Source organism: Petromyzon marinus, unplaced genomic scaffold (genome assembly GCF_048934315.1).
Source record: "Petromyzon marinus isolate PM22_M1 ecotype Great Lakes invasive population unplaced genomic scaffold, UKy_Petmar_22M1.pri1.0 PM_G_Scaffold_85, whole genome shotgun sequence".
Classification (NCBI taxonomy): Eukaryota; Metazoa; Chordata; class Hyperoartia; order Petromyzontiformes; family Petromyzontidae; genus Petromyzon; species Petromyzon marinus.
The window spans coordinates 109,191-133,276 of NW_027423041.1; the positions used below are offsets into that span (position 1 = coordinate 109,191).

The 24,086-nt window shown below is 44.8% G+C and overlaps 1 protein-coding gene and 1 pseudogene across 1 annotated transcript; both read left to right on the forward strand.

Annotated features, from left to right (window-relative positions):
* Positions 1 to 10,675: 10,675 nt before the first annotated feature.
* On the forward strand, positions 10,676 to 13,713 carry LOC142921698 (uncharacterized; annotated as a pseudogene).
* A 1,335-nt stretch (positions 13,714 to 15,048) lies between these two features.
* On the forward strand, positions 15,049 to 21,290 carry LOC142921699 (uncharacterized). Its single transcript, XM_076063010.1, has 3 exons — positions 15,049 to 15,124; positions 16,945 to 17,039; positions 19,149 to 21,290. The coding sequence occupies exon 3, from the start codon at positions 19,159 to 19,161 to the stop codon at positions 20,134 to 20,136; it is 978 nt and encodes a 325-aa protein (XP_075919125.1). The 5' UTR covers positions 15,049 to 15,124; positions 16,945 to 17,039; positions 19,149 to 19,158; the 3' UTR covers positions 20,137 to 21,290.
* Positions 21,291 to 24,086: the final 2,796 nt, after the last annotated feature.

A 24,086-nucleotide genomic window follows, 5' to 3' on the forward strand; every position in this document is an offset into this window, starting at 1 on the left:
CACAGTGTATATACACACACAGTGTACACACACAGTGTGTAAACACACAGTATACACACAGTGTACACACACACAGTGTATACACACAGTGTACACACACACAGTGAACACACACACAGTATACATGCACAGTGTACACACACATAGTGTATACACACAGTGTACACACACAGTGTACACACACAATGTACACACAGTGTACACACACACAGTGTACACACACACAGTGTACACACATACACAGTGTACACACACACACAGTATACATGCACAGTGTACACACACACAGTGTATACACAATAATGTCCACGTTGTTGTTGTAGCTGAGCCCACGCACCCAAGGGAGGGAGCAATGAAAATGAATCTAAATCAACTTAAACTCCAATCCCGCTGTGACGTCGCCACTCAGCTTTACCTCATTGGCGTGAAACGCCAAGGGGAGGTGTACCTCGCTAGTGACGTCATGTCACCAAGGTATTCACCCCTCCCCCGCGCTCTTGAACAGAGGTCACCTCCGCTTGGGTCACTGCCAATATCGTTCCAGTGCCAATCCTTATTTGGGCAAAGCTACGCCCAGTGACTGGCGGCTCATTAACATAATGTGTTCGTTAAAGCCGTCGCGAGTTTATTGCGACGGGTTCAGCACTCACGACATAACGGACGGCAACATTAACATAATTTATTCATTCTCTAATTTAATTAGTTACGGAGCAGCTCATTGTGGGAGGAGCGTGTCTCGTTCCCAGGAAGTGACGTCACGTCACCTGCTACCGTGTGACGTCCCGAGGTGAGAAATTCTCATTGCGATTGTGGTTGTGGTGGTGGTTGTTGTTTACCAAGGTAGAGCCTCTCTCTCGTAGGGATGTCAGTTGAGTAGCAGCGAGCATGGGAATCGATGTCCAGGTTGGAACTTTACAACGCGGGGCCTAGCCACGCGGGGCCTTGCCTCCTGCCCTCGCCTGATTGCATTCACTTTAATTATCTCGCTTAAGTTTAATTTGTCTTCACCCGGCTCGCCACTTTGTAACTTTGTTTTATCGTGAATATTCACGCAGTTTTTATTTTCGTTCTTTTGTTTGCAGGCCAAGCCCGCTTGAGCTGCTATACCGCTCTTGTTATCAGAAGCGACCTGCCCACAACAACACAAGGTGAGGCTTTGTCAACGTGTGTGAATGTTTTGACTTAAAACTTTGGCGACTGCAGGAATTAATGTTCTTGGTTCTTTCGGTAAAGTCACGTAGATAGAAAATAAAATAAAAGATAATAAATGTAATGAAAAATAAAAAAAATGGAAAATGAAGCAAAAAACCCACGACGTTTCGATCGCAACACAAGTGGTCTTTATCTTATTAAATTTAATCTGTTATTTTTATTTTCTATCTATGTGACTTTACTGAAAGAACCAACAATACGTGTGTCAATGTATCTATCGGTCAAAGACGCTAAGCGCGTGCCGCTGTTGACTCTGAATGTGTGGAGGGGAACACCTTCACGGGGAGAGAGAGACAGAGACACGGATAGCCTCGGCTATGTTGATGATCCTCGATTCATTACTTGATGGAGTGAGGAAGAATTAATGCTGAGCAGATGAAGGTGGCCAGGCATGGTTCTGGTCACACCACCACCTGTTTACTCATGGCAGTGTGTGACAGTGTCAAGTTTGTGTTTGCAGTAAAGTCTATTAACTCTGTTGAACACGAGGATATACAAAACAATAGTTTCTTTTAGTTTTCCTCTGGAACTCTTTGTAAGAATGGAAACAGGAGGTGAACACAGCACACACATGCAGCTGAAGTCGGAACTGTTCATCCCCAGCATTCAAGGACATAGCCTGGATTCACACCTGAGTTGCGATTGAACGTTAATTAATGCATTTCTGCATAACAGAAATAGTATTGTTTTCAACACCCTTTGCTATGTCAGCTGAATTTAGCTTTCATAAATATTCCTTTTGTAGTCAGCCGAAATTGTGTGCTTAGAGATTTGCGTTACCATTCATCTTGAAGATATGAAGGCTTCCAGGCATATTAATGACATTTCCCCTCTCATTGTGTGCCATAACAGCCCGTGGAGAGAAACCCTTCAGGTGCACTCTGTGCGGGAAGGCGTTTGCACGTTCATCAAATCTGATGAATTTGAGAAACTTTTCATTGCATCATGAATATATTAATTAGTATAGACGTGTAAGTCACGTGTGACTATATATGCATTCCTCTGTGCCTCAATACTGACGTGTAGATGGTGTGTATATTATTTTTTTCTGTCTGCAGCTGACGCTGCCACTTTGTAAATTTGTTTTATTGTAAATATTCACGCAGTTTTTATTTTCTTTTGTTAGCAGGCCAAGCCCGCTTGAACTGCTATACCGCTCTTGTTATCAGAAGCGACCTGCCCACAACAACACAAGGTGAGGCTTTGTCAACGTGTGTGAATGTTTTGACTTAAAACTTTGGTGACTGCAGGAATTAATATTCTTGGTTCTTTCGGTAAAGTCACGTAGATAGAAAATTAAATTAAAATAACAGATAATAATTTTTCTTTTTTACAATGAAGCCTAAAACCCCACAACGTTTCTATGGCAACATTAATGTTGAAGATGCGAGGGCTTACAGGAATATTTATGACATTTGCCCTCTCATTGCGTGCCATGACAGTGCTGTTTGCACAGTCACACATAATCACTGTAAGATGTTTTTCTTGGTCGTGTTTTTGTTTTGTTGCTTGTTGTGGTTGCACCCGATTCAAGAGCCGAATGGCTCACGGGACTCTAAGCAAAATAAATCAAACTGAAAATAAAAAAACTGAAACCGCGTGATGAATTTTGGGAAAGTTTTTCACTGCATCTCCAAATATATAAAGGCAAAGTTGTGATTGTGTGTGTTGTCTGTTCAAAATGTTTAGCGTACTTCCTGACATGCAACAAACTGGAAATTTGCCATGTGGGTACTTTCCAGACTGTACACCGTGCAAACATTATACAAATACACTTTTAGGTTCTTTTTGGGGGGTAGAGGGGAGCTCAATAATGTATAGATTTTTCCACGGCAAGTGAGCTGTGACGTCAAATCTGTCACGTGACCCTCGCACGTGGAAGCGTCACGCATTGAAGTGTACCGGTTAGCGTTGTCTGTGTGTGTGTCTGTGTGTGTGTGTCTGTGTGTGTGTGTCTGTGTGTGTGGAAGAGTAACACATTGTAGTGTAGCGGTTAGCGCTACGCTACGAACCCGGCAACCCGAGTTTGATTCCCGTTCACGGCCACCACCGGTGATGATTATTTGAACCGCTTCTGGGCCTCCCCTAGGTCGACTCAGCCTTAAACGAGTAACTGTTGTGGTGGTGTGAACATCGCCACTGGGGAGACAAAGGCGGCCGGACGTGGTGGATCCAAGTCCCGGGCGAAGCCGGGTAGTACAGCTATTCATGAATATATGAATGAATATAGACGTGTAAGTCACGTGTGACTGTATATATTAATTCCTCCATGGCTCGATACTGACGTGTAGATGGTGTGGATATTCTTATTTTCTGTCTGCAGCTGAGGCTGGTCTGATGGAGCAAAGGCCCTCAGCACAGCAGCTCGGTACGACAAGTCAACAATGCGACCGGCGTGCATACAGCACGGATCGGACTGGAAATTTGACACAGCACCAGAGAACACACACGGGAGAGAAACCCTTCAAGTGCAGTGTGTGTAGGAAGGCGTTTTCAGATTCATTTGCTCTTAAAACACACCAGAGAACACACACGGGAGAGAAACCCTTCAAGTGCAGTGTGTGTGGGAAGGCATTTTCAGATTCATCTCATCTTCAAAGACACCAGAGAACACACACGGGAGAGAAACCCTTCAAGTGCAGTGTGTGTGGGAAGACATTTTCAGATTCATTTGCTCTTAAAACACACCAGAGAACACACACCGGAGAGAAACCCTTCAAGTGCAGTGTGTGTGGAAAGGCATTTTCACAGTCATTTGCTCTTAAAAAACACCACAGAACACACACGGGAGAGAAACCCTTCAAATGCACTGTGTGTGGGAAGACATTTTCAGATTCATCTACTCTTAAAAAACACCAGAGAACACACACGGGAGAGAAACCCTTCAAGTGCAGTGTGTGTCGGAAGACATTTTCAGGTTCATTTGCTCTTAAAACACACCAGAGAACACACGGGAGAGAAACTCTTCAAGTGCAGTGTGTGTGGGAAGGCATTTCCAGATTCATCTAATCTTAAAAGACACCAGAGAACACACACGGGAGAGAAACCCTTCAAGTGCAGTGTTTGTGGGAAGGCATTTTCACGGTCATCTGCTCTTAAAAAACACCAGAGAACACACACGGGAGAGAAACCCTTCAAGTGCAGTGTGTGGGGAGGCATTTGCACAGTCCCCACATCTTCAAGTACACCAGAGAACACACACAGGAGAGAAACCCTTCAGGTGCATTCTGTGCAGGATGGCGTTTGTGCATGTGTCACATCTTCAAAGACACCGGAGAACACACGGGAGAGAAACCCTTCAGGTGCATTCTGTGCGGGATGGCGTTTGCACAGTTGCCACATCTTAAAGTACACCAGAGAACACACACGGGAGAGAAACCCTTCAAGTGCAGTGTGTGTTGGAAGGCGTTTGCACATTCATCTGCTCTTGTAGTACACCAGAGAACACACGGGAGAGAAACCTTTCAAGTGTACTCTGTGCAGGCAGATGTTTGCAAATTCATCAAATCTTCAAGTACACCAGAGAACACAAGCATCAGAAGATCCACAAGGAGTGGAGTCTGAAATCGGCTTGTGAAAGTCAAAGTGCCACCATGAGCCCATCCCTCATGAAACAGGAACCGGAAGAAAATCCCAGCTTGGACACTTTTAAAGGTATCAGGGTGAAATATGAAGAGGTGATGGTGAAGAGGGAAGAAGTGATGGTGAAGAGCGAAGTGATAGTGAAATGTGAAGAAGTGATGGTGAATAGCGAAGAAGTGAAGGTGAAATGTGAAGATGAATATTCAACTCAAAAATGGGATCTTCACATCGACGGAGGCAACGTGAAGCAGGAGGAGAATTCTGACTATGAGGCAGAGCGAGGCAACTCCCAGCAGTTTGTGTGAAGTGGAGGTGTGGGTGGACTTCCTAGACAATCCAAAGTCAAGTGGAGACCCGGTAGATGTGTAAGCCAGAGACGATGTCGCTCCAATAGATGCACCTTTGTCACAGGCCTTTAATGACAAGAATGTGAAGTTGAAGACTAATTTCTTAGGTTCATCCTGCAGAGTAAGAGCGGCCAGTCTTTGTGGACCTGTGGGTTGGGTTAATCTCTCACCAGGAGCGAGAGCTAATAAGCTCCCAAGCATTCACGATGTTCTCATGATAATTGCTTTTACGCTTTGCTCGCTTAATCGCCTCGGCAACTCGGAGTTTCATGTCTATCTCGTCTGAGACGCTCGAAGAGCATCCCCAAGTAGCAGCTGCCCCTGTGTGGCACAAGGTGGTGGCCCTGCACCGGCCTGCATGTGGAAAAGAGCCTGTCAGTAGGGGGCGATGATTGATGCGTCATCTCGGTTGTGTAGTTTGTAGGCAATCTTGATTCGACGCTTTTGTGATTGCAGGAATCCACACTGTCTAGTTATTTCGGTAAAGTCATCACGTGGGTAGAAACATAACAGACCACGGCGTTTAGATCACAACACAAGCACTCGTCATCAGGTGGGGCAACCACAGCAAGAAGAAGACGCTGAAGTAGGCGCCTTCTTCAGCAGTTTTGTCTTCTTGCTGCTGCGATTGTCCCACCTGATGACGATTGCTTGTGTTGCGATATTTGTAGCTAATGTTTAGAATTTTCTACATTTTGACCCAGACGCCAGCATGCAACGGCCTACTCGTTTTGAATGACACTACAATAATTTGTTGTACATACACTGTTAAGCAGGCGGTGCGTATTTTAAAAATAGCTTCTTCTTAATACGATGTAACCTGATGCAGTATATTTCACTGCAGTAATTACATTTTGTTAATATGCCTGTCAATAATTACGAATGAATACTTGTCTGTGCGTATTTTAAATGTTATTCTTTTATAAGGTGATGTTGATATCGAAAACTGACACATAACTGGCATGCCATGAATAGGAAATCAACTCTGCTTATTCGAATCAATGTATTCATATATCTTGATAAACTGTTTTCAAGCAGATTGTCTCTAACGGCGACTACAGGGACCACGTGATTGTTTAAAAATGTCTTTGATTATAACTATAATTGCCTACAATTCATCATGTGTAGCTTATTTAGACTATAATTTATTCACTACCCAAACTGTATTGACTTGAAAACATAGAGCTGATATTTGTAAGCAATGTCTTTGTTATTTATACGTTTGAAAAAAAATATTTGCACAAATTGAACTTGTTCAGATACAAGGTGAATTCACAAGGCTTTGTCAAAAATCCAATATTTCAGAATTTTGCCTTAACGGAGAATATTTTTTTAAATGTTGGTAAAAATAAAGATTCAGAAATATATATTGTGCCGTGTCTACAATTTTACTGTAAAGTGGAATTGGTAAAAAAAATTGATGGTTCAATGAGCCACTCTGTCTACGGGAAAGCTACCCATACGGATGCTTACCTGAAACCGGATTCCCACCACCATCCATCCCAGAAGAATTCCCTCATCAAGACTCTGCACCATAGAGCCCAATGCATATCTGACCAGGAACACATAGGCAGTGAACTCAAGCACGTACACCACGCTCTTAAGGCTAATGGTTACTCCGACTACAATCCACAAAGCTATCACTCAAACCATGAAGAAGGACCCTCTTGAGGCTTTCAAAACCATCACTTTGCCCTACATTGCGGGGATCACAAAAAAGATCTCCAAAATCTTGAATAAACACAAGATCCAGGTCCGTTTCAACACATTACATAAAATCCGTGATCTGGTTCCGTCTGTAAAAGATGTGATTCCAGACATACAGTACCCTGGTGTCTACAAACTAAGTTGCCTCTGTGGTAGTAGTTACATTGGAGAAACCAAACGCCATGTCTCGGACCGCATTCGTGAACACAAAGCAGACCTTAAACACGGTAGGACCAACACCTCGGCCGTGGCAGATCACTGTTACAATTCAGTAGGCTCACATGACATTGACTTCTCCAAGACGGAGGTTCTTTGCAATCCATCTGGCTACCATGAGAGATTCGTTCATGAGGCTCTCCACATATACAAGCACAGAGACAATTTCAACCGAGAGGAAGGAATTCTGGCTTAGCAATCATTGGAAGGTATTGATAAACCATTTCGGGTCTTTTGATTGTTCACGCTTACGGTGGCTTTCAGACAGCATACATTAATTTTTCGTCTCCCCCCTCCTCTTTTCAGTACATAGATGGACTCGTCTTTCTGAATGACTGCCAAATCGCTCTCCATGGTGCTAACGTTTATAAATAAATAGATACAAACCGCCACTTCTTTCAAATGTTTCTTGCCGTTGGTTTTCACACCTGATGATGACTGCTTGTGTTACAGTCGAAACGTCGTGAGAGTTTTATTGTTTTATATATTTTTTATTGTTTCCTTTCAACGTGACTTTACCGAAAGAACCAAGAATATAATTCATTGTTTGTTATGGTCGTGTTACATTTTAAACAGAAAATGTTTATGTTTGCGGGACCTCTTTGGCCCAGAATTAAAATGGTGACAGAGAAAGGGACGTGGCGTGAACACCTACACACACTCAGTGTACACACAGAGTGTACACACACAGAGAAAGGGACGTGGCGTGAACACCTACACACACTCAGTGTACACACACACACAGAGTGTACACACACAGAGAAAGGGACGTGGCTTGAACACCTACACACACTCAGTGTACACACACACAGAGTGTACACACACAGAGAAAGGGACGTGGCGTGAACACCTTCTGCCTATAAACAAACAGCAGCAGCAGCAGTGGCTGTGAAGGTGTTGATCTGACTGGTGTCAGAACATCACAACAACAACAACAACCACCACCACCAGGGTGATGGAGGGTGGTGGTGAAGGGTGGTGGGGGTGGGGGTAGTAGTGGAGGGTGGTGGGGGGGGGTGGAGGACTCCCCGGGACTGCCAAGTGGTGGCCTGTGTCTGTATGTGTACACACAGACAGTGTACACATACAGAGTGTAAACACACAGTGTACACACACAGTGTACACACACAGTGTACACATACAGAGTGTAAACACACATGTCGTGAGAATTTAATTGTGTTAATTTATTAATTTATTATTTTATTCTCATTCTACGTGACTTTACCGAAAGAACCAAAAAAGATGAACACACACAGTGTAAACACAGTGCATACACACAGTGTACACACACAGTGTAAACACAGTGCATACACACAGTGTACACACACAGTGTACACACACAGAGTGTACACACAGTGTACACACACACAGTGCATACACACAGTGTACACACACACACAGTGCAAACACACACAGTGTACACACACACGGTGTACACACACACAGTGTACACACACACACAGTGTACACACACACGGTGTACACACACACAGTGTACACACACACACAGTGTACACACAGTGTACACACACACAGTGTACACACACACAGTGTACACACACACAGTGTATACACAACAATGTCCACTTTGTTGTTGTAGCTGAGCCCACACACCCAAGGGAGGGAGCAATGGAAAATGAATCTAAATCAACTTAAACGCCAATCGCGCTCTGTGACGTCACCTCTCAGCATTACTTCATTGGCGTGAAACGCCAGGGGGAGGTGTACCTCGCTAGTGACGTCATGTCACCAAGGTATTCACCCCTCCCCGTCCACCGCGCTCTTGAGCGTGACGTCACCTCCGCTTGGGTCACTGCCGATATCATTCCAGTGCCAATCCTTATTTGGGCAAAGCTACGCCCAGTGAATGGCGGCTCATTAACATAATGTGTCCGTTAAAGCCGTCGCGAGTTTATTGCGACGGGTTCAGCACTCACGACGTTAACGGATGTCTACATTAGCATAATTTATTCATTCTCTAATTTAGGAGCGTGTCTCGTACTCCGGAAGTGACGTCATGTCACCTGCTGCCGCGTGGCGTCACGAGGTAACAGGAAGTTATCGCTTCCTGCACTGAAACCCGAGGTGATAAATTCTCATTGCGATTGTGGTTGTTGTGGTGGTGGTTGTTGTGGTGGTGGTTGTTGTTGTTGTTTACCAAGGTAGAGCCTCTCTCTCTCTCGTAGGGATGTCAGTTGAGTAGCAGCGAGCATGGGAATCGATGTCCAGGTTGGAACTTTACAACGCGGGGCCTAGCCATGCGGGGCCTTGCCTCCTGCCCTCGCCTGATTGCATTCACTTTAATTATCTCGCTTAAGTTTAATTTGTCTTCACCCGGCTCGCCACTTTGTAACTTTGTTTTATTATAAATATTCACGCAGTTTTTATTTTCTTTTTCACCAGGCCAAGCCCGCTTGAGCTGCTATACCGCTCTTGTTATCAGAAGCGACCTGCCCACAACAACACAAGGTGAGGCTTTGTCAACGTGTGTGAATGTTTTGACTTAAAACTTTGGTGACTGCAGGAATTAATATTCTTGGTTCTTTCGGTAAAGTCACGTAGATAGAAAATTAAATGAAAATAACAAAAAAATGTAAATAAAGCAAAAAAACTCACGTCGTTTTGATCGCAACACAAGTGGTCTGTATTTAATGTAATTGTATTATCTGTTATTGTTATTTTCTGTCTACGTAACTTTACCGAAAGAAACAAGAATACGTGTGTCAATGTCTATCGGTCAAAGACGCTAAACGGAGTGACACACAAACTCCAAATATACAGCAGGCGTCAGGGTCGGGATCGAACCCACGACCTCCTGTATACCAGGTGAGGTAGTTAACATCTCACCACGGAGAGAGACACGCAAACTCCAGTTAGCCTCGGATATGTTCGTTGATACTCAATTAATTACTTGGTGGAGTGAGGAAGCATTAATGCTCAGCAGATGAAGGTGGCCAGGCATGATTCTAGACACGCCACCGCCTGTTTGCCCAGTGACAGTGTACAGTTTGTGTTTGCAGTAAAGTCTATTAACTCTGTTGAACACGGAGGTTATATCATAACAGTAGTTTACTTTTCTTTTCCTCTGGAACTCTTTATAAGAATGGAAACAGGAAGTTAACACAGCACACACATTCAGCTGAAGTCGGAACTGTTCATCCCAGCATTTAAGGACATCTGAGCCTGGATTCACACCTCTAAGTTGCGATTGAACATTAATTTATGAATTTCTGCCTAACACAAATAGTATTGTTTTCAACACCCTTTGCTACGTCAGCTGAATTTAGCTCTCATAAATATTCCTTTTGTAGCCAGACAGCTGAAATTGTGTACTCAGAGTTTTGGGTGAACATTCATTTTGAAGATACGAGGGCTTCCAGGCATGTTCATGACCATTTGCCCTCTCATTGTGTGCCATAACAGCCCGTGTGATGAATTTGGGACATTTTTCCACTATATCATGAATATGTGAATAAGTATAGACGTGTAAGTGACGTGTTACTGTGTATATATGCTTTCCTCTGTGCATCGATACTGACGTGTAGATAGTGTGGATATTATTTTTTTCTGTCAGCAGCTGACGCTTCCTCTGATGCTTCCTCTGCAGAATTGGTCTCATGGAGCAAATGCACTCAGCGCAGCTCGGTATGACAAGGCTCCAATGCGACCGGTGTGCATACAGCACGGATCGGACTGGAGATTTCACACGGCACGAGAGAACTCACACAGGAGAGAAACCCTTCAAGTGCAGTGTGTGTGACAAGGCGTTTGCACGTTCATCTGCTCTTGTAGAACACCAGAGAACACACACGGGAGAGAAACCCTTCAAGTGCAGTGTGTGTGGGAAGGCGTTTGCACATTCATCTACTCTTGTAATACACCAGAGAACACACACGGGAGATAAACCCTTCAAGTGCAGTGTGTGTGGGAAGGCATTTGCACATTCATCTGCTCTTGTAATACACCAGAGAACACACACGGGAGAGAAACCCTTCAAGTGCAGTGTGTGTGGGAAGGCGTTTGTACAGTCATCTAATCTTGTAGAACACCAGAGAACACACACGGGAGAGAAACCCTTCAAGTGCAGTGTGTGTGGGAAGGTGCTTGCACATTCATCTGCTCTTGTAATACACCAGAGAACACACACGGGAGAGAAACCCTTCAAGTGCAGTGTGTGTGGGAAGGCGTTTGCACAGTCATCTAATCTTGTAGAACACCAGAGAACACACACGGGAGAGAAACCCTTCAAGTGCAGTGTGTGTGGGAAGGCGTTTGCACATTCATCTACTCTTGTAATACACCAGAGAACACACACGGGAGATAAACCCTTCAAGTGCAGTGTGTGTGGGAAGGCGTTTGCACATTCATCTGCTCTTGTAATACACCAGAGAACACACACGGGAGAGAAACCCTTCAAGTGCAGTGTGTGTGGGAATGCGTTTGCACAGTCATCTAATCTTGTAGAACACCAGAGAACACACACGGGAGAGAAACCCTTCAAGTGCAGTGTGTGTGGAAAGGTGTTTGCATATTCATCTACTCTTGTAATACACCAGAGAACACACACGGGAGAGAAACCCTTCAAGTGCAGTGTGTGCGTGAAGGCGTTTGCACGTTCATCTCTTCTTGTAGAACACCAGAGAACACACAGGAGAGAAACCCTTCAAGTGCAGTGTGTGTGGGAAGGCGTTTGCAGATTCATCAAATCTTCAAGTACACCAGAGAACACACACGGGAGAGAAACCCTTCAGGTGCATTCCCTGCGGGATAACGTTTGCACAGCAACCACATCTTCAAGTACACCAGAGAACACAGAAGCATCAGAAGATCCACATGGAGTGGAGTCTGAAATCAGCTTGTGAAAGTCAAAGTGCCGCAATGAGCCCATCCCGCATGAAACACGAACCGGAAGAAAATCCCAGCTTGGACACTTTTAAAGTTATCGAGGTGAAATATGAAGAGGTGATGGTGAAGAGGGAAGAAGTGATGGTGAAGAGGGAAGAAGTGATGGTGAAATGTGAAGATAAAGATTCAACTCCAAAATGGGACCTTCACATTGATGGAGGCAACGTGAAGCAGGAGGAGAATTCTGACTGTGAGGCAGAGCGAGGCAACTCCCAGCAGTTTGTGGAAGTAGAGATGTGGGTGGACTTCCTAGACAATCCAAAGTCAAGTGGAGACCCGGTAGATGTGTAAGCCAGAGACGATGTCGCTACAATAGATGCACCTTTGTCACAGGCCTTTAATGACTAGAATGTGAAGTTGAACACTCATTTCCTAGGTTCAACCTGCAGAGTAAGAGCGGCCAGTCTTTGTGGACCTGTGGGTTGGGTCAATCTCTCACCAGGAGCGAGAGCCAATAAGCTCCCAAGCATTCACGATGTTCTCATGATTATTTCTTTTACGCTTTGCTCGCTTAATCGCCTCGGCAACTCGGAGTTTTGTGTCGTACCTCGTCTGAAATGCTCAAAGAGCATCCCCAAGTAGCAGCTGCCCCTGTGTGGCACAAGGTGGTGGCCCTGCACCGGCCTGCATGTGGACAAGAGCTTGTCAGCAGGGGACGATGATTGATGTGTCATCTCAGTTGTGTAGTTTGTAGGCAATCTTGATTCGAAGCTGTCGTGACTGCAGGAATCCACACTCTTGAGTTCTTTCGGTAAAGTCACCACGTAGTAGAAACATAACAGATCACGGCGTTTAGATCACAACACAAGCAATCGTCATCAGGTGGGACAACCACAGCAAGAGAAACTGCTGAAGTAGTAGGCGCCTACTCCAGCAGTTTCCTCTTATTGCTGCTGTGCTTGTCCCACCTGATGACGATTGCTTGTGTTGCCATCGAAACTCCGTGATCTATTATTTGTAGCGTAATGTTTAGAGTTTGCTACATTTTGACCCAGACGCCAGCATGCAACGGCCTACCCGTTTTGAATGACACAACAATAGTATGTTGTACATACACTGTTAAGCAGACGGTGCGTATTTGTAAAATAACTTCTTGTTAATACGATATAACGTGATGCAGTCAATTTCGCTGCAGTAATTCAATGTTGTTGATATGCCCGTCAATAATTTAGAATTAATACTTGTCTGATTGTGCGCGTACATGTAATATTTTGTCTGAGGGTCACACATTGAATAAGTGATGTTAGGACAAAGTGTGTGTGTGTTTTGGAAGTAACCTGTACAGAGAACTCTTGTGTTTCACGAAGCGTCTGCCTCTGGAGCAACTCATCGTCTTTGAAATAGGGAGCACGCTCGGATCATTAATCAGTTACAAGGCATACCACTTGAAAGTTACACGTATAGGAGGAGGTACATTCTCTACAACACGAATTGTAGTTTTGTCTTACGTGTTGACGTAGATTTTGTCTAACTAGGACTAGAAATGATCCTTGCTGATTCACATCTGGATGTTCGTTACCTATCGGTTGAAGCAAACCCCACTGCTGTTGTTGAGACGCTGTGCACCAATAATGGTCCAACAGATTGACGGCCTTCAGGCCAGGAAAGTCACAACATTTACGGCACACGAAGGACGCATTCACGCAAGTACCCCATGCTCCGTTTTGAAGTTTTAAAATGAAACATCTTTGAATTGTGTTGTGTTTTGAATTAGATGATTTTATTTCTTCATTAAAAGCTTGTATCAATTTACATCTGGAAGACTTCATTGAAAAGGACATTTCGTGTGAATTTTCTCTCGTCATTAAGTAGATGGCCTTGCCGGGGGTTCGGACACAAACAGTGTACACACAGTGTACACACACACAGTGTACACACACAGTGTATACACACATAGCATACACACACAGTGTATACACAGTGTACACACACACACAGTGTACACGCACACTGTACACGCACACAGTGTATACACTGTACACATACACAGGGTATACACTGTACACACCCACAGTGTACACACATACAGTGTATACACAGTGTACACACACAGGGTACACACACAGGGTACACACACAGTGTACACACACAGTGACACACACAGTGACACATAGTGTACACACAGTGTACACACACACAGTGACACAACAACCGCCATTCGCCACTAAGTGGTGGTGACGTCACCACGACGCTTGTGCCAGGCACAGTGACACAGTGTACACACACACAGTGTGTACACACACACAGTGTACACACACAGTGTGTACACACACTGTACACACACAGTGTACACACACAGTGCACACTGTGTACGTGTACACACAGTGTACACACACACAGTGTACACACACACAGTGTACACACACAGTGTACGCACACACAGTGTACACACACAGTTTACATACACACACAGTGTGTACACAATAGTTTCAGTTGATATATATCTGGTATACCCCTGTGAGCCATTCGGCTCTTGAATCAAGTGCAACCACAACAAACAAGAACAAGAAACACATCTTAAAGTTACTACTTTGTGTGACTCTGCAAACAGAAAATCCATGAAAAACAGCAAAATGTTCCTGAAAAAAGCACCGTACACCAACGCTGTGTGCTAAAAATCCCAGTGGGATGCAATGTCCACGTTGTTGTTGCTGAGTTCAAGGGAGGGAGCAATGGAAAATTAATCTAAATCAACTTAAACTCCAATCCCGCTCTGTGACGTCACTACTCAGCATTACCTCATCGGCGTGAAACGCCAGGGGGAGGTGTACCTCGCCAGTGACGTCATGTCACCAAGGTATTCACCCCACCCCGTCTACCGCGCCCTTGAGCGTGACGTCACCTCTGCCTGGGTCAACTTGCGTTATCTGTTCAAGTACAATCCTTATTTGGCCAAAGCTACGCCCGGTGACTGGCGGCTCATTAACATAATGTGTTCGTGTCGACCGTCGCGAGTTTATTGCGACGGGTTCAGCACCCACGCCCCATCCCTCCACGTATGGGCCGGGCTCATTAACATAATTTATTTAAATTAAGACCCGCTCGTTGCGGGAGGGGAGTGTTCTTGTACCACGCAAGTGACGTCATCTCCTGCTGCTGCGTGACGTCACGAGGTAACAGGAATCTGCCGCTCTGCGCGTGAACTGAAATCCGAGGTGAGAAATTCTCATTGCGATTGTCGTTGTGGTGGTGGTTGTGGTGGTTGTTGTTGTTGTTTACCAAGGTAGAGCCTCTCTCTCTCATAGGGATGTCAGTTGAGTAGCAGCGAGCATGGGAATCGATGTCCAGGTTGGAACTTTACAACGCAGGGCCTAGCCACGCGGGGCCTTGCCTCCTGCCCTCGCCTGATCGCGTTTGCTTCAATTATCTCGCTTAGTTGAGCAATCTTTGTAAGAAAGTAATCTACCAGGCTATGCGTTCATTGTGTGTTGACCGACTTTCTGTGTTGGATTGCATTACATTTCCAAATTTTACTCAGTTTATTTGATTAAGTGTGGTTTTGATTTAAAGCTTTCGTGACTGCAGGGATTCATATTCTTGGTTCTTTCGGTAATGTCACCACGTAGAAGGGAAACAATAAAATAAGAAACCACAGCAGGAAACCACAGCAAGAACATTTTCTTGCTATGGTTTTTGCACCTGATGATGATTGCTTGTGTTGTCGAAACGTCGTGAGAATTGTATTGTTTAATATTTTTATTATTTTATTGTTTCCCTTCTACGTGACTTTACCGAAAGAACCAAGAACATAAGTGTGCTTTCTCTCTCTCTCTCTGTGTCCTCGTGTTATTATTCCTGCAGTCACCAAAGTTCCAAATCTCTCATTGACACAAGGCTGTAATTATAATATGTTATAATAATTATATTATATGGGGGGGGGACATATCCCCCCCCAATAATCAAATATGCTCAAAATGTCCACCCAATATATTGCTATAAAAATATTTTTTAAAAGAATAATTGCGATGCTATGTTAATAAAAACAATTTGCTAAACCTTGGCCACAAAATGTGGACTTGTCTTCATATAACAATGCATAGATTTCTGTTTATATGATTGCAGTGTACTTTATGAACCCTAATCTCTGCCATTACATACTATGAAACAAGAAAAGGTAAAAAAGAAAAAACAGAGCAATGTAATACAACATTATACATTATTGTATCAAATAAAAAAATCCATCCCATGTGTTAGTGAAATTTTTCAATATTTTATGAAATGTCAGGAAATTAGTTTTCAAATTTAGATTTTTTTTTCTGCGGGGGACCCCAGACCCCCTGGAAGATTTGGTCCCCCCCAATGTTGACTCCATGGCTACGGCCTTGCATTGACATGCTAATATCTCTACACCCCCTCCCCTCTCTGCCCCCCTCTCTCTCTATTTAAGGCCTCAACACAGAGGCGTTGTTTCTCTGTGCCTATGTGTGTATCTCTCTCTGTGTGTCTCTGTTATCTCTCTCTATGAGTCTCTGTGTCTGTGTTTTGTCTCTCAAATTGAGCAATCTTTGGAAGAATGTTATCAACCAGGTGGGGTGTTGACTGTTATGTTAGCCGACTCTCTGTGTTGTATTGCATTACATTTCTAAGTTTGCTAGGTTTGTTTTCTCTTTCATTTGTACCTGATGATGATTGCTTGTGTTGCAATCGAAACGTCGTATGCTATTTGCACACAGCGTTGGTGTACGGTGCTTTTTGTGGAATATTTTGCTGTTTTTCCCTGGATTTTCTGTTTGCACAGTCACATAGTCACTTCAAGATGTTTTCTTGTTCATGTTTTTTGTTTGTTGCGGTTGCACCCGATTCAAGAGCCGAATGGCTCACAGGGCTATACCAAATAAATGAAACTGAAACTTTTAATTAAATTATTTTTTCTACGTGAATTTACCAAAAGAACCAAAGAGTATCTTGCTTAAGTTTTAATTTCTCTTCACCTGGCTCGCTACTTTGTAACTTTGTTTTTTTTTAATATTCACAGTTTTTTTTATTTTTTTACCGGGCCACGCCCGCGTTGAGCTGCTGTACCGCTCTTGTTTTCAGAAGCAACCTGCCCACAACAACAATAACAACAAGGTGGGGCTTGTCAACAGCGTGGTGGTGTTCACTATAGACGCGTGGCGGTGTTCACTCTAGACACGGGGTGGTATTCACTCTAGACGCTTGGTGGTGTTCACTCTAGACGCATGGCGGTGTTCACTCTAGATGCATGGCGGTGTTCATTCTCTACATGTAGAGGGGAGACCGGGAGATCGGGAAGGAAATCCACACGACCACGGGGAGAAAGAGAGACACGCAGCCTCGGCTGTGTTGATTGATCCTCAATTAACTACTTGGTGGAGTGAGGAAGCATTAATACTGAGCAGGTGAAGGTGGCCAGGCATGGGTCTGGACAAACCACCACCTGTGAATCATACCAGTGTGTGACAGTGGTGGAGGCAGTGGGGGTGGGGTGGCACGTGCCCCCCCAACGATTCGATCGAAATCCCTAATTTTGATAGGATCATTGGGGTTTATTAGTAACGAGCTTTACTACCCAGCTTCGCCCGGGACTTGGATTCTTGTCTTGGATTAACTTCACATTCTCTTCTATTTCACTGAAATAGAAAGAAAAAAGCCGAAACAAATAAATTTACCTAAATCGGATGTTTTCACTCAAGGAAATTCAACCTTACCCGACTTCTACGTTAGGTCGATTTTGGCCACTTGGGAAGGGAATAATGACGTGGCGAGCTGAAAATAGTCACGTTCACTTAGAAATTCCAGACCGTGTTAGCTGTGCAAATTTTCATGACGCCAGAGCTCAGCATTGGAGAGGTTTTTCCTGCTTCACACAAACAAACAGATGGAATGTTCTGCTTCATATTTTAGATAGCAGTTCTACCCGTTCTTCGCACGGAGGATGTGTGTTGAACTCCGAGAAGCCAATGGCTTCATCGGCCAGGAGCGAAGCGCCAACTAAAATCTCCCGGCACGCTGTTAACAGCTCTAAGCATTGCAGAGCGCTTAACTCAGAGGTGTTGCGGGTTGACGCCAGACACTTCATGGTCATTCCCCCCCCAAAATACAAAAGACCATTTTTATATTTTTTTACATTGTGTACGGTATGAAACATACCCACATGCCAAATTTCAAGTGTGTGGCACGTTGGGAAGTATGCTAAACATTTCAAACAGACACACGTATCCACACATTTCCCTTTCATATATATAGATAAATCAGCATTTTGTGACCCCCACTGCCACCGTGTGGCATATTATTACGTGCCAGGGACTCTATGAGAGTACAACAGTCCGAGTCCATAATTGGCAATAAGTAACGGCAAAACAATTGTAAGCGACTCACAGAATTTTGCGCAGTTGAGTATACAGAGTACACGACTTCCCTGAAGGCAAACACCTTCAGCGAGCGCAATGCCGATCACACGCGTCGAATAAAAAGTAAGGGACAAGTCATTACTTACTAACAACTCCTTACTAACAACTCCTTACTTACTAACAATTATCATTTTTCATTGCTGGAGGGGTTGCCCCCCCTACCTGAAAATCCTGGCTCCGCCTCTTGAGTGTGTGACAGTGTCAAGTTTGTGTTTGCAGTAAAGTCTATTAACTCTATTGAGCACGGAGGTTATATCAAAACAGTAGTTTAGTTTTGTTTTCCTCTGCAACTCTTTGTAAGAATGGAGTCAGGAAGTTAACACAGCACACACGTGCAGCTGAAGTCGGATCTGTTCATCCCCAGCATTCAAGGACATCTGTGCCTGTCTTCACACCTCTAAGTTGCGATTGAACATTAATTTATGCATTTCTGCATAACACAAATAGTATTATTTTAAACACCCTTTGCTATGTCAGCTGAAGTTAGCTTTCATAAATATTCCTTTTGAAGCCAGACAGCTGAAATTGTGTGCTCGGAGTTTTTGGTTAACATTCATTTTAAAGATACGAGGGCTTCCAGGCATGTTTGTAACCATTTTCCCTCTGTATTGTGTGCCATAACAGCCCGTGTGTTGAATTTGGGACACTTTTCCACTATATCATGACTATATGAATAAGTATAGACGTGTAAGTCACGTTTTACTGTGTATATATGCTTTCCTCTGTGTATCGATACTGACGTGTAGATGGTGTAGATATTATATTTTTATGTCTGCAGCTGACGCTTCCTCTGACGCTTCCTCTGCAGAATTGGTCTGATGGAGCAAAGGCGCTCGGCGCAGCTCGTTACTACAAGGCAACATTGTGACTGGTGTGCATACAGCACGGATCGTACTGGAAATTTGACACGGCACGAGAGAACTCACACAGGAGAGAAACCCTTCAAGTGCAATGTGTGTGGGAAGGCGTTTGCACGTTCATCTACTCTTGTAGAACACCAGAGAACACACACGGGAGAGAAACCCTTCAAGTGCAGTGTGTGTGGGAAGGCGTTTGCACAGTTATCTGTTCTTGTAATACACCAGAGAACACACACGGGAGAGAAACCCTTCAAGTGCAGTGTGTGTGGGAAGGCGTTTGCACGTTCATCTCTTCTTGTAGAACACCAGAGAACACACACGGGAGAGAAACCCTTCAAGTGCAGTGTGTGTGGGAAGGCGTTTGCACAGTTATCTACTCTTGTAGCACACCAGAGAACACACACGGGAGAGAAACCCTTCAAGTGCAGTGTGTGTGGGAAGGCGTTTGCACGTTCATCTCTTCTTGTAGAACACCAGAGAACACACACGGGAGAGAAACCCTTCAAGTGCAGTGTGTGTGGGAAGGCGTTTGCACGTTCATCAAATCTTAAAGTACACCAGAGAACACAAAAGCATCAGAAGATCCACAAGGAGTGGAGTCTGAAATCAGCTTGTGAAAGTCAAAGTGACGCAATGAGCCCATCCCTCATGAAACAACCGGAAGAAAATCCCAGCTTGGACACTTTTAAAGGTATCGAGGTGAAATCTGAAGAGGTCAAGGTGAAATGTGAAGAAGTGAAGAGCGAAGAAGTGAGGGTAAAATGTGAAGATGAAGATTCAGCTCCAAAATGGGACCTTCACATCGATGGAGGCAACGTGAAGCAGGAGGTGAATTCTGACTGTGAGGCAGAGCGAGGCAACTCCCAGCAGTTTGTGGAAGTGGAGGTGTGGGTGGACTTCCTCCGAGACAATACAACTCAAATGGAGACCCGGTAGATGTGTAAGCTTGAAACGATGTCGCTCCAATAGATGCACCTTTATCACAGGCCTTTAATGACAAGAATGAAGTTGAACACTCAATTCCTAGGTTCAACCTGCAGGGTAAGAGCGGCCAGTCTTTGTGGACCTGTGGGTTGGGTAGATCTCTAACCAGGAGCGAGAGTCGAATAAGCTCCCAAGCATTCACTAGGTTCTAATAATTCCATTTATATGGTGCTTGCTTAATCGCCTCGGCAATTCGGAGTTTTGTGTCGTATCTCGTCTCAAACACTCGAAGAGCATCCCCAAGTAGCAGCTGCCCCTGTGTGGCACAAGGTGGTGGCCCTGCTCCGGCCTACATGTGCACAAGAGCCTGTCAGTAGGAGGCGATGGTTGATGTGGCATCTTAGTTGTGGAGTTTGTAGGTAATGTTTAGAATTTGATAAATTTTGACCCAGACGCCAGTATGCAATGGCCTACTCGTTTTGAATGGCGCAATAGTATGTTGTACATACTAAAATAGCTTCTTGTTAATGCGATGTAACCTGATGCAGTATATTTCAGTGTAGTAATTGAATTTTGTTAATATGCCTGTCAATAATACTTGTCTGATTGTGTGCATACATGTACCATTTTGTCTATGAGGGTTAAACATTGAATAAGTGATGTTAGGACAAAGTGTGTGTTTTGGAAGTAACCTGTACAGATAACTCAGGTGAGACTCATTGTTCTTGTCATACAGGTCAAAGGGTATTTTGTGTTTTCAGGAAGCTTCTCCCTCTGGAGCAACTCATTGTCTTTGAAATAGGGAGCACACTCGGATCATTAATCAGTTACATGGCATACCTCTCAAAGGTTACACGTAGAGGAGATTCATTCTCTACAACACAAATTGTAGTTTTGTATTACGTGTTGACGTAGATTTTGTCGAACTAGGACTAGAAATGCTCCTTGCTGATTAACGTCTGGATGTTCACAACCAAGGGTTGAAGCAAGGCTGACCGCCTGCGGCGCCCCTCACAACCATTTGCGGCCTTGGGCCAGGAAAATCACGAAATAAATTGCACAAGAACGACGCATCCACGCAAGCTCTCAATGCTCCGTTTTGAAGTTTGAAAATGAAACAACTTTGAATTGTATTATGTTTTGAATTAAATAATTGTATTTCTTCATTAACAGCTTATTCATTGAAAACGATATTTCGTGTGAATTTTCTCTCGTCGTTAAGTAGATGGCTTTGCCAGGGGTTCGGTTCGATGCGGACTTTCACCTGGTTGGGATCGCGGGATCGAGATGAGGCGACACAAAGCTTGCGAGAAGACCGTCGTCTGCAGATCGATTTCAACACGATTGAACGTCTGTTCCTGCGCCTCCGTCGTTCATGCAGGGGGCGCGTAGGTTTGCAGCACCCCATGCATGAAAATGACGGAACGTGCAGTGTTCGTCACGAAGTTGTGCGTAAGCGCCATAACAAGGCACTGTAAGCTGACCTGCCACCACGTTCACGGGTCAACGGGGCAGCCGAGAGAGAGCGCGGTGCGTAGGGGTCGACCAAAGGTTAACCCCCCCCCCCCCCTGTGAACGGAGACTGACACCCCTGACCCCCCACCCGTCCCTAAGGCCCCTTAAGACCTTTCAGAAGGTTCTGGGAGGGGGGGGGGGTCAGGAGGGGAGGGGTGACCCCGACCTGGGGATAAAAGGCCGGCCCTCTGGACGGGCCGAGGCAGTGTTCGCTAACTCAAGCCTGAAGACATCCGAAGACCTGAAGACTGGACCGGCACCCGGGGACCCTCAACCGAGGCTCTTGTTAGAGTCGGGTTGTAGCGGACCTAGGTGGCTCGGACACCCTGGGACCCTCCCCAGGCTCTAGCCAGAGCCGGGTTGTAGCAGACCAGAGGTGAGCTCCCATACCCTGGCTATGACGGTTCATCCAGTCTTCCCTTAACGCCGGGCTAAGGGACCTGTGGGTAGCAGAGCCCGGAGTGTGCAGGCTGCGATAGAAGGTAGGCTGTCACTCCCGTAGGCGATCGGGAGGAAGGGGACGTACCCCTTCGTGTTTCAGTAATGTGTAGAGCCGAGTTCGAAAGAGTTATAATAAATGCGTTGCCTCAACCAGATGTCTCCGTGTGGTTAGTTAAGGACACAACACTTATATACAGTGAGGGAAAAAAGTATTTGATCCCCTGCTGATTTTGTACGTTTGCCCACTGACAAAGAAATGATCAGTCTATAATTTTAATGGTAGGTTTATTTGAACAGTGAGAGACAGAATAACAACAGGTGTCTTTTATACAGGTAACGAGCTGAGATTAGGAGCACACTCTTAAAGGGGGTGCTCCTAATCTCAGCTTGTTACCTGTATACATAAAAAACATCTGTCCACAGAAGTAATCAATCAATCAGATTCCAAACTCTCCACCATAGCCAAGACCAAAGAGCTCTCCAAGGATGTCAGGGACAAGATTGTAGACCTACACAAGGCTGTAATGGGCTACAAGACCATTGCCAAGCAGCTTGGTGAGAAGGTGACAACAGTTGGTGCGATTATTCGCAAATGGAAGAAACACAAAAGAACTGTCAATCTCCCTCGGCCTGGGGCTCCATGCAAGATCTCACCTCGTGGAGTTGCAATGATCATTAGAACGCTGAGGAATCAGCCCAGAACTACACGGAAGGATCTTGTCAATGATCTCAAAGCAGCTGGGACCATAGTCACCAAGGAAACAATTGGTAACACACTATGCCGTGAAGGACTGAAATCCTGCAGCGCCCGCAAGGTCCCCCTGCTCAAGAAAGCACATATACATGCCCGTCTGAAGTTTGGCAATGAACATCTGAATGATTCAGAGGACAACTGGGTGAAAGTGTTGTGGTCAGATGAGACCAAAATGGAGCTCTTTGGCATCAACTCAACTCGCCGTGTTTGGAGGAGGAATGCTGCCTATGACCCCAAGAACACCATCCCCACCGTCAAACATGGAGGTGGAAACATTATTCTTTGGGGGTGTTTTTCTGATAAGGGGACCGGACAACTTCACCGCATCAAAAGGACGATGGACGGGACCATGTACCGTCAAATCTTGGGTGAGAGCCTCCTTCCCTCAGCCAGGGCATTGAAAATGGGTCGTGGATGGGTATTCCAGCATGACAATGACCCAAAAAACACGGCCAAGGCAACAAAGGAGTGGCTCAAGAAGAAGCACATTAAGGTTCTGGAGTGGCCTAGCCAGTCTCCAGACCTTCATCCCATAGAAAATCTGTGGAGGGAGCTGAAGATTGAGTTGCCAAACGTCAGCCTTGAAACCTTAAGGACTTGGAGATCTGCAAAGAGGAGTGGGACAAAATCCCTCCTGAGATGTGTGCAAACCTGGTGGCCAACTACAATAAACGTCTGACCTCTGTAATTGCCAACAACGGTTTTGCCACCAAGTACTAAGTCATGTTTTGCAGAGGGGTCAAATACTTATTTCCCTCATTAAAATGCAAATCAAATTATAACATTTTTGACATGCCTTTTTCCGGATTTTGTTGTTGTTATTCTGTCTCTCACTGTTCAAATAAACCTACCATTAAAATTATATACTGATAATTTCTTTGTCAGTGGGCAAACGTACAAAATGAGCAGGGGATCAAATACTTTTTTCCCTCACTGTAAAAGAGTAAAGCCAGTGGGTTTTCAAAGTACCTTCCTTTTACAGAATACATTTCACGTGAGCCCACCGCATTAAAACAATGCTCAGCTGAGCGGGGCGAGCCACGGGGGGGGGGGGGGGGGGGGAGCACCTTTGTCACATTCTGTAACTCACGTGACTTCTGCCGCGACAATGTCGGGATGTTTCGCCTGAGGATGACTGCTCGTGTTGTGATCGAAACATCGTGATTTCTTTTTTTATTATTATTATTATTTTTTCTTCTACCTACGTGACTTTACTGAAAGAACCAAAGAGTATGAAAGACGTCTTGTCTGC